The 9,196-nt window shown below is 46.8% G+C and overlaps 2 protein-coding genes across 7 annotated transcripts; both read right to left on the reverse strand.

Annotated features, from left to right (window-relative positions):
• Window positions 1-955: 955 nt before the first annotated feature.
• LOC115182338 (protein phosphatase 1 regulatory subunit 35) lies at window positions 956-3,378 on the reverse strand. 6 transcript variants are annotated; one of them, XM_029743952.1, is made up of 6 exons: window positions 3,214-3,377; window positions 2,485-2,714; window positions 2,214-2,334; window positions 1,796-2,020; window positions 1,440-1,573; window positions 956-1,298 (listed from the first exon to the last, which is right to left on the reverse strand). In XM_029743952.1, exons 2-6 carry the CDS (start codon window positions 2,686-2,688, stop codon window positions 1,128-1,130), a joined length of 855 nt encoding a protein of 284 aa, XP_029599812.1. In that variant the 5' UTR covers window positions 2,689-2,714; window positions 3,214-3,377; the 3' UTR covers window positions 956-1,127. The 6 variants fall into 6 exon arrangements, with proteins under 6 accessions (XP_029599812.1, XP_029599811.1, XP_029599814.1 ...); XM_029743951.1 differs by having other exon boundaries at window positions 2,485-2,735; XM_029743954.1 differs by having other exon boundaries at window positions 2,485-2,735; window positions 3,320-3,354.
• A 106-nt stretch (window positions 3,379-3,484) lies between these two features.
• On the reverse strand, window positions 3,485-6,307 carry LOC115182342 (proteoglycan 4). Its single transcript, XM_029743960.1, has 3 exons — window positions 5,433-6,307; window positions 5,260-5,311; window positions 3,485-4,066 (listed from the first exon to the last, which is right to left on the reverse strand). The coding sequence occupies exons 1-3, from the start codon at window positions 6,305-6,307 to the stop codon at window positions 3,920-3,922; spliced, it is 1,074 nt and encodes a 357-aa protein (XP_029599820.1). The 3' UTR covers window positions 3,485-3,919.
• Between the last annotated feature and the right edge of the window lie 2,889 nt (window positions 6,308-9,196).

Raw genomic sequence — 9,196 nt, forward strand, 5'->3', positions numbered from 1 at the left:
AACAACATATCTAGGTGATTTGGGTTCAATTCCATTTCAATTGAGTTAATCTGGGAGATGGAGTACCATTTTCACAAAATTATAGAATTGTTCCCACCACTGAAACACAAACATGTCTATCCTGTGGTAGGGAAAGGACTTGCTCGATGTTAACAATCACACACCAACACAAAACTCCGTTACACAAATGTGTTACACACACACCAACACTACATAATAAACACACTCTGACCTCTAATTCGTTCAGCCATTCCTATGGGGGAAATTAAATGGTGAAAGAATAGCGTTTTGGGATAAATGCAGAAAATAAGGTCTGAGGTTAACACAGGCTCAGGAGATCTCATACATAGAATATCAGTCAGTTAACATTACATGTATGAGTTATAGCCTCGCTACTGTTATTTCACTGTCTTTTACTGTTGTTTTAAAAAATATATATTTCTTTACTTATCTATTGTTCACCTAATACCTATTTTGTACTTAAAAATGGCACTGTTGGTTAGGGCCAGTAAGTAAGCATTTCACTAAGGTTTATACCTGTTATATTCAACGCACGTCACAAGCAAACTTTGATTTGATAATGCCTTCGTGCTTGTTTTGATTACATAAATGCTTCGGCATTTATCCTCAAACACTCCAAAAAACCCATACATGTCCCCATAGGCTTTGGCCAACAAGCCATGGCAGTTAGCTTCCATAGTGCCTACAAAAAACACCATTACTATTGCTCTCTATACCCCCGTTACAAACACACCCAGCAGTGTGAATTGAAGCTGTGTACTCACCTCGCAGCCGTCTTCGATCCCTGGACAATCTCTCCCTCACCTCTTCATCCCTCTACCACCACTACCTCCTCCCTTGCTCTCCAAAGCCCACAACTCATACACACATGCAAGCAAACACAAACCAAGGCTCAAGCACACACGCAAGTAGTAAAGATCGCTCATCAACATGATACAGGTTAATTCCTTTAATATCTTCAATTAGTTTAAAATACAATATTTACATCCGAGAATGACGGACGTAGGGAGGGAAAGAAGGGATAATGCTTTTCTTAAGTTTCGGGACAGGGCCTTTCAGTCTAGAGGTTCAGAGTAAGTGTGTGTGTGTGTGTGTGTGTGTGTGTGTCAGGGTCCAGCTTCCCAGCATGTGTGTCTGTGGTAGAGGTCGAAGGTTGTGTCTGCGGGGCGTGGGATGGGCTGGGGGCGTGGTATGGTAATCTCGTCCCCTGGTAGGAGGGGCTTCTCTCTCAACAGATCCCCCCTGAAGAAAACCTGCAGGTCAGGACTGTCCTCTTTCTGCTCACACACACGGATTACAAATACAGTTATGGACTAGTTGCAGGTCATGAGTGTTTTCACTCTACACACACCTTTATTTACATATTACTCACACACACACGTAAATGTAATCTGATGGGGCCAGTGAGAGGGACCTGCCTTGTTGCCATGGCTGCATTTGGGCGAGACCAGCTGAAGCCTGTCATGTAGAGCCTGGCTGATAAGCTCCTCCTCCTCCACATTCACACTGACCAATGCCCTGTAGAGGTGCTGGGATGGAGGGACGTTCACCCCTATAGACAGACAGGACATACACGCAGTTAGTGTGTGGTGTGTCTGCATGTGTATGTTTCTGTGTGTGTTTATGTCTGCATGTGTGTGTTTCTGTCTGCATTTCTGTGTGTGTGTGTGTGTGTTTATGTCTGCATGTGTGTGTTTCTGTCTGCATTTCTGTGTGTGTGTGTGTGTGTGTGTGTGTGTGTTTATGTCTGCATGTGTGTGTTTCTGTGTGCTACCCTCCGTAGCCCGGGCGCTGATGCTGTTCTTGGTTCTGTCTGACTTCTGTAGTTGCTCCTGCACGGCCTTCTGGGAGTTAAACTCTGCCCCTGCCACATTATCTAGCTCAGCCCTCAGAGCCAGAGTAGTATTTAACTCCGCCCCTTCAGGGAGGCTGCCACCCCTCTCCTCACAGGGAGCCTTCTCATTGGTTGCTGACCTTGCCCTCCAACGCAGATCTCCACCTGTGGGAGGAATACAGGAAGAGATATTGACCAGTCCTCTGCTCAGACATTGCTGACGTATGCCAGATCTTATAACACCTGGATAGGTATTTTACGTATCAGCCTAACCACATCACATGTTATAGTAATCTGGTGCTACTCCTGTGCAGGGGAACATGAGTACATCAGACTCCAGACCAGGAGGGTTAGTTACCATGGAGTCTTTTCCCCTTTGAGTAACTGCTGGAGTGTCCAGGGCATTGCCAAGGTGGAGGGTCTTTGCTAGGCTCTGCTATCAACGTGACAACCACAGGCTCCTCGGAGGCAAATCGCACCTGTAGAGTCAGGGACACACACTTCAGTGATGTCTCTCCAAAAACACAGACTGACACACACAGATCTCTCATCATTTCTACAGCTGTCTTGACAACTGAGAAAAGCACCATCTGTGACTGTCCGTCAGTGTGTGTATGTGTCAGACTGACCTGCCGGTGCCTGCGTCCTCTCAGCAGGCTAGCCGGGTTGGGCCGTGGCGGGTCTGGGCTGAGGGGGAGAGACAGGTCCAGTTCCGGGCACCGCAGGAGGCTAGCGGGGACCAGGGGCACCGGGGCAGGCAGGGGGACCAGCCGGATGTCTGGGTCACTGCACCCTGCTGGAGGACGCTGCTGCAGGGGACCTACTCTGGTCATCTTAGGTCACCAGTCTGGGTCTTTATCTTTGGGAGACGGCTCTGTTACTGATGTTAGGTATGATACAAGGCAGTCAACGACCAGAATATTTTGTATGGTTCTGAATGGCAGTTACATTATCACTTTGCCTAACCTTAACACCCCCTAACCTAACCTTTCCGATGGAGCAAACTTAACATCTTTTGAGTTCTATGCCCAACCCAGTCCCTTACCATTGTTGGATCTGTAGTGTAGGTTGAATAACGTTAACTTTACACTTCCAACCAGATATGACGATGTGACGTTATCTAGCTAACGTTAGATCTCCAGCTAGATTCCATTTACTGTGGGAGCTTTCAGCACACAGCCAGCTAGCTAGCTAACGACGACAGCAGGCATGCTAGTAGGTTCACCAGTCAGTTAGCCAGCTAACTTTACTTGTTGTACTACTAGCCAGCTAACGTTATAGGGTTTGTTTGGCTAATTAGCTAGCTAACGTTAACTAAAGCTATGCAAATTCAATCATGTCGTTTATTCTCAGCTTACTGTTATGAGGAAGCGTCCCGAATGACAGCTGAGCTCACGCGTTTCTTGTAGTTTTCACTGTTAATACATGAGGATAGATTGACTCTATTTAGCAGGATCTGCTCACTTTTGAAATTCCCTCCACTGGCGCCGCCATAACACCTTCTACAGAACGAAACAATCACACTTCCGGTTTCTTCGTTAGTAGGAAATTATACAGTGGCGCCCCTTGGCGTGCATGTTACATTGTGTGTGCTTGTGTAAGTGGTGGACTCTACGGCACAAGTCAAACTCTTCTTTAGTAACAGTTATTTATTTGACTCATATTTTTTTGGCAGAATTACAGAATATGCACATTTCACACGTTCTCTTTCAGAACCCCTCTTCATTAGCCTGGTTACCAGTCTCCGTTTAGCTAACATTCCACTCATTAACTGCCATTGGCGCACGACATGGAATAGGCTAAGAAGTTGAACGTTATAGAGACTGGCAACCAGGCCTCTTCATAACTACAGCATCATCATTACACGAGAAGACATCATCATCATAGCCAGGCTGTCATTGTAAATAAAAATGTGTTCTTGACTCGCATGGGTACATAAAGGTTAAATATAAAAACACATTTTACAGGATTATTCAAAACACCCATTTAAATAGAAAATGAAAGGCATGTACTAATAGTGTTAGCTTCTTTCTGTGTGTGTGTGTGTGTGCGTGGATGTGTGCGTTAGTGTCTCTGTCTGTCTCTCAGTGCTCTCAGTATGTAGTTCTCTCTCTCCAGCTGGGCGTTCCTCTCTGACAGCTGGTTGATCCGCTTCCTCAGTAGCTCCATCTCCTCTCTCACAGCCAGCATCAGGTGGCTCTTCACCAAGTCCTACAGCAATATACAACATGTCATTATAGCATATCATCAAATGTATGTCACAATTCTTCCAGCAACAGATGGGTCTTCACCAAGTCCTTCAATAAAACACATGACAGACACTATAACCATTAACACATTAGAATTTGTGGACAACTACAAATACCTAGGTGTCTGGTTAGACTGTAAACTCTCCTTCCAGACTCACATCAATCATCTCCAATCCAAAGTGAAATCTAGAATTGGCTTCCTATTTCGCAACAAAGCATCCTTCACTCATGCTGCCAAACATACCCTCGTAAAACTGACCATCCTACCAATCCTCGACTTCGGCGATGTCATTTACAAAATAGCCTCCAATACCCTACTCAACAAGCTGGATGCAGTCTATCACAGTGCCATCCGTTTTGTCACCAAAGCCCCATATACAACCCACCACTGCGACCTGTATGCTCTCGTTGGCTGGCCTTCACTTCATCATCGTCGCCAAACACATTGGCTCCAGGTCATCTACAAGACCCTGCTAGGTAAAGTCCCCCCTTATCTCCGCTCACTGGTCCCCATAGCAGCACCCACCTGTAGCACGCGCTCCAGCGCAGGTATATCTCTCTGGTCACCCCTAAAGCCAACTCCTCCTTTGGTCGTCTCTCCTTCCAGTTCTCAGCTGCCAATGATTGGAACGAACTACAAAAATCTCTAAAACTGGAAACACTTATCTCCCTCACTAGCTTTAAGCACCAGCTGTCAGAGCAGCTCACAGATCTCTGCACCTGTACATAGCCCATCTTTAATTGAGCCCAAACTACTACCTTTTCCCCTACTGTATTTATTTATTTTATTTATTTTGCTCCTTTGCACCATATTATTTATATTTTAACTTTTAACTTTCTTCAAACTACAAATCTACCATTCCAGTGTTTTTTCTTGCCATACTTTATTTACTTTGCCACCATGGCATTTTTTTGCCTTTACCTCCATTATCTCACATCATTTGCTCACATTGTATATAGTCTTATTTTTCTTTCTACTGCATCATTGATTGTATGTTGTTTTACTCCATGTGTAACTCTGTGTTTTTGTATGTTGTCGAACTGCTTTGCTTTATCTTGGCCAGGTCGCAATTGTAAATGAGAACTTGTTCTCAACTTGCCTACCTGGTTAAATAAAGGTGAAATAAAAAATAAATAAAAAACACACTGTCCTACCATGGCTTGCTCAATCTTGTTGTCAATTGCAATCTTACTGCTACTGGAGCCACTGTAACAACAACAACAAAAACAAAGGAGATTGTGTCTTAGTGCACATGGTTCACATTGATGTCTATTCCTGAACACAGTCACCTCCCGACAACAAATGGCCAGGCCATTTCTATGGTTACCTGTGGCAGAAGAGCAGCAGGGACAGGAAGGCTGCCTCAGCGTTCCGGACAGAAGGTGTACCCTTCAGACACAGCGACCAGGATGGGAGCGGGGCCAGGGTCTGGTGTTGAGGTTGGGGTTGAGTAGTTGTCTGGGGTTGAGTAGTGGTCTGGGGTTGATGTTCAGGTTGAGTAGTGGTCTGGGGTTGAGTAGTGGTCTGGGGTTGAGGTTGGGGTTGAGTAGTGGTCTGGGGTTGAGTAGAGGTCTGCGGTTGATGTTCAGGTTGAGTAGTGGTCTGGGGTTGAATAGTGGTCTGCGGTTGAGGTTGGGGTTGAGTAGTGGTCTGGAGTTGACATTGGGGTTGAATAGTGGTCTGCTGTTGATGTTGGGGTTGAGTATTGGTCTGTGGTTGGGGTTGAGTAGTGGTTTGGGGTTGGGGTTGAGTAGTGGTCTGGGGTTGAGGTTGGGGTTGAACAGTGGTCTGGGGTTGATGTTGGGGTTGAATAGTGGTCTGGGGTTGAGGTTGGGGTTGAACAGTGGTCTGGGGTTGATGTTGGGGTTGAATAGTGGTCTGCTGTTGATGTTGGGGTTGAGTAGTGGTCTGGGGTTGAGGTTGGGGTTGAGTAGTGGTCTGGAGTTGAGGTTGAGTAGTGGTCTGGGGTTGGGGTTGAGTAGTGGTCTGGGGTTGGGGTTGGGGTTGAGTATTGGTCTGGAGTTGGGGTTGGGGTTGAGTAGTGGTCTGGGGTTGGGGTTGAGTAGTGGTCTGGGGTTGGGGTTGAGTAGTGGTCTGCGGTTGGGGTTGGGGTTGAGTAGTGGTCTGGAGTTGAGGTTGGGGTTGAGCAGTGGTCTGTCGTTGAGGTTTAGTTGCGGTCCTAAAGTGTTGTGGAATCTCCATGGTGACAGATGTTTGGTTCCTCATCTGAAGCTCCTGACGTCCGCTCGGCCATGAGTCCCTAACCCTGACCCCCCCACGACCTCTCAGCCCTCCATGACCCCAACCCGTATCACTCACTCCCTTCCTGCCTTCTTCTCCTACTCTCCATCTAGCAGGAAGTTGTAGTGGTTGGTGGACAGGTGGTGGGGTAAGGGGGGGTCTGGGTTTGGGTTTGGTCTGGGGGGAGAGTGAGGAAGGGCAGCCGGAGAAGGAGGAAGGGCAGCCGGAGAGGGAGGCAGAAGGAGAGGAGTGTCTCTTTAAGGGGGACTGGGGGGCTTTTTTTCTGGACCTGATAGGGGATAGGGAGGAAGGGAGGGATAGGGGAAGAGAGGAAGAAAGAGATGGAGGAAGAGAAGAAGTTAGAGATGGAGGAAGAGAAGAAGTTAGAGATGGAGGGAGGGAAGGAGGTAGAGATGGAGGGAGGAAAGGAGGTAGAGATGGAGGGAGGGAAGGAGTTAGAGATGGAGAGAGAGCTGGAGGGAGAGAAGGAGGTAGAGATGGAGGGAGGGAAGGAGGTAGAGATGGAGGGAGGGAAGGAGGTAGAGATGGAGGGAGGGAAGGAGTTAGAGATGGAGAGAGAGCTGGAGGGAGAGAAGGAGGTAGAGATGGAGGGAGGGAAGGAGTTAGAGATGGAGAGAGAGCTGGAGGGAGAGAAGGAGGTAGAGATGGAGGGAGAGATGGAGGGAGGGAAGGAGGTAGAGATGGAGAGAGAGATGGAGGGAAGGATGGAGGTAGGGAGAGGGGGCGAGGCTGCCGTCGAGTCTCAAACAGAGAGATGATTTTCTTCACACTGCCGAACATGACTGACCAAAAATAGCCTCCTTGTCACCAGACAGCCAAAAGTAAACAATAGATTATCTAAACCACATCAAAGGCGCTTCCATCCACCTCCATTCACTACAGCCTTCTGTGCAAAAGCCGGTCACTACCTGTAGTGGGTAGAGAGTCAGAGAGGGTTTCAACTTAGAGGCACAATCAACAATTACTTCCATGAACAACTACAGAACATGGGTAGTTGAACAGATCACCATGTGGTTGTATTGAGGTCAATGGGAGAGAGGAAGATTAGATCCATGTGCGTGCTGTCACAAGCGTGATCTGGGATTCCTGTTGGAGAAACAGATTTTGGGTATCCTCCAATCTTTGATGGATCAATCCCACAGACCCAGCCAGACGAGCCCAGGCTGCCGAGAAGATCTCAGATTAAAACAGCCTTTGTCTGTGGATTAGGATTAGCCTATGCAGATTACTTCCTTATTCCATCCAGCCGCCAGGTGTCTGATTGGCTAAACTATATAATTCCGTTTTTTGCAGGGCGGAGTCTACTGTCCAGGTGAGGAGTGTCTCCACGACGACCCAGAGGTGAGAAGCGTTTCCATGGTGAGGAGCATGTGTGTGTCTTTGGGCTCTCACATGATGAGAGGCTGTTCTACTTCTCCCCCATACACACCCCACTGTCTGGCACTCTGATAGGCTCTTACAGGAACCCTCTCATTCCAACCTCCGCCTACTTACTGCCTCAGCCAATGGCAAAGTTTGTGGCATTCCTTGCCTGCCCACTGCCACTGAGCGTATGCTAATTAGTTTCCCAGTATGACAAGTATTGACCTCCATGAAAATATGTCCACTGCCTATGTCCTCCTTCCTCTGGACAGACCACATTAATAAATTAATAAAACTGATAGTCTCATGTCTCAGACGTATGTGTTTAGCCAATCTATCTGTGTATGTTGTTGATTGTGAAGCTTATTGAATCCCAACACAAGCTCCTATGGTCTGATGGTGAATGTTCCTGAATGCCCCCTGTCTTTTCAATCATCACAAAAACTGGTGAAGGCCTAGAAGGAATCAGTGCCATATAAAATACAATGTGTTCTCAATCAAACTACTCTGTAAAATGAACACACACACACACACACACACACACACACACACACACACACACAACACACACACACACACACACACACACACACACACACACACACACAAACAGTAATGAGAATCCACTGGTGGCTCTGCTCAGATGTTCTGGCCGAAACCTTATGCAGCCTTGTCCTTCCGACGCCAGTTCCCCTGAGTCTCCAGCGACGCTCCTCAGCCCGAGGTCTCCAGCGACGCACCTTAGCCCAGAGCCTTCAGCAGTGATCTACACCCTCCCTTCCCTCCCTTTAGTTTGGGGTTTTTGTGTTGTGAGTTTTTGTTTCAGGTGCATTTGGGGTCTGCACCTTTGGGGGGGGGGGGGGGGGGGGGGGTGTACTGTAACGTCCTGACCAGTAAAAGGGGTTATTTGTTATTGTAGTTTGGTCAGGGCGAGGCCGGGGGTGTTTGTTTAGTGTGTTTCGGGGTTTTTGGTTTATGTTCTATGTGGTTTTTCTAGTTTTTCTATGTCTATGTTAGTTTTGTCAATGACCTCCAATGAGAGGCAGCTGTTTGTTGTTATCTCTGATTAGAGGCCATATTTAGTTGCGTTTGTTTGAACTTGTTATGTGGGTGGTTATTTTCTGTTTAGTCGTTAGTGTCCTGACAGAACTGCTGGCTGTCGTTTACTCGTTTTGTTTATATTGTGTCAGTATAATAAATATGAACATGAGCACTCAACACGCTGCGCCTTGGTCTACTCCCTTCGACGGCTGTGACACCTTCACAGTAACAGTTGACTTCCTGTATTCTTACTGGCTCTGGAGTAGATAACAGTATTGTGACGTAATTAAGTAGTCAAATATAAGGTATGCCTCATAACCCCTAATTTCATTGTATGTTTGGTTTACGTTGACATAATCAACAAATTGTATTATTTCACCAGGTGTCTGAAAACAAAGGTTCATATTTGATTCATGTTGCTTGCTG

Source organism: Salmo trutta, unplaced genomic scaffold (genome assembly GCF_901001165.1).
Source record: "Salmo trutta unplaced genomic scaffold, fSalTru1.1, whole genome shotgun sequence".
NCBI classification, from domain to species: Eukaryota; Metazoa; Chordata; class Actinopteri; order Salmoniformes; family Salmonidae; genus Salmo; species Salmo trutta.

What these genes read in the sequence shown, in the direction of transcription:
- LOC115182342 (XM_029743960.1), bottom strand. Translation starts at nt 6,307, where the DNA reads ATGGAGATTCCACAACACTTTAGGACCGCAACTAAACCTCAACGACAG. An exon ending in CTGCTGCTCTTCTGCCACAG is followed by an intron (nt 5,312 to 5,432) that starts GTAACCATAGAA and finishes TTGTTGTTACAG; the next exon opens with TGGCTCCAGTAGCAGTAAGA. An exon ending in ACAAGATTGAGCAAGCCATG is followed by an intron (nt 4,067 to 5,259) that starts GTAGGACAGTGT and finishes ATATTGCTGTAG; the next exon opens with GACTTGGTGAAGAGCCACCT.
- LOC115182338 (XM_029743952.1), bottom strand. Translation starts at nt 2,688, where the DNA reads ATGACCAGAGTAGGTCCCCTGCAGCAGCGTCCTCCAGCAGGGTGCAGT. An exon ending in GAGGACGCAGGCACCGGCAG is followed by an intron (nt 2,335 to 2,484) that starts GTCAGTCTGACA and finishes CTGACTCTACAG; the next exon opens with GTGCGATTTGCCTCCGAGGA. An exon ending in AAAGGGGAAAAGACTCCATG is followed by an intron (nt 2,021 to 2,213) that starts GTAACTAACCCT and finishes TTCCTCCCACAG; the next exon opens with GTGGAGATCTGCGTTGGAGG.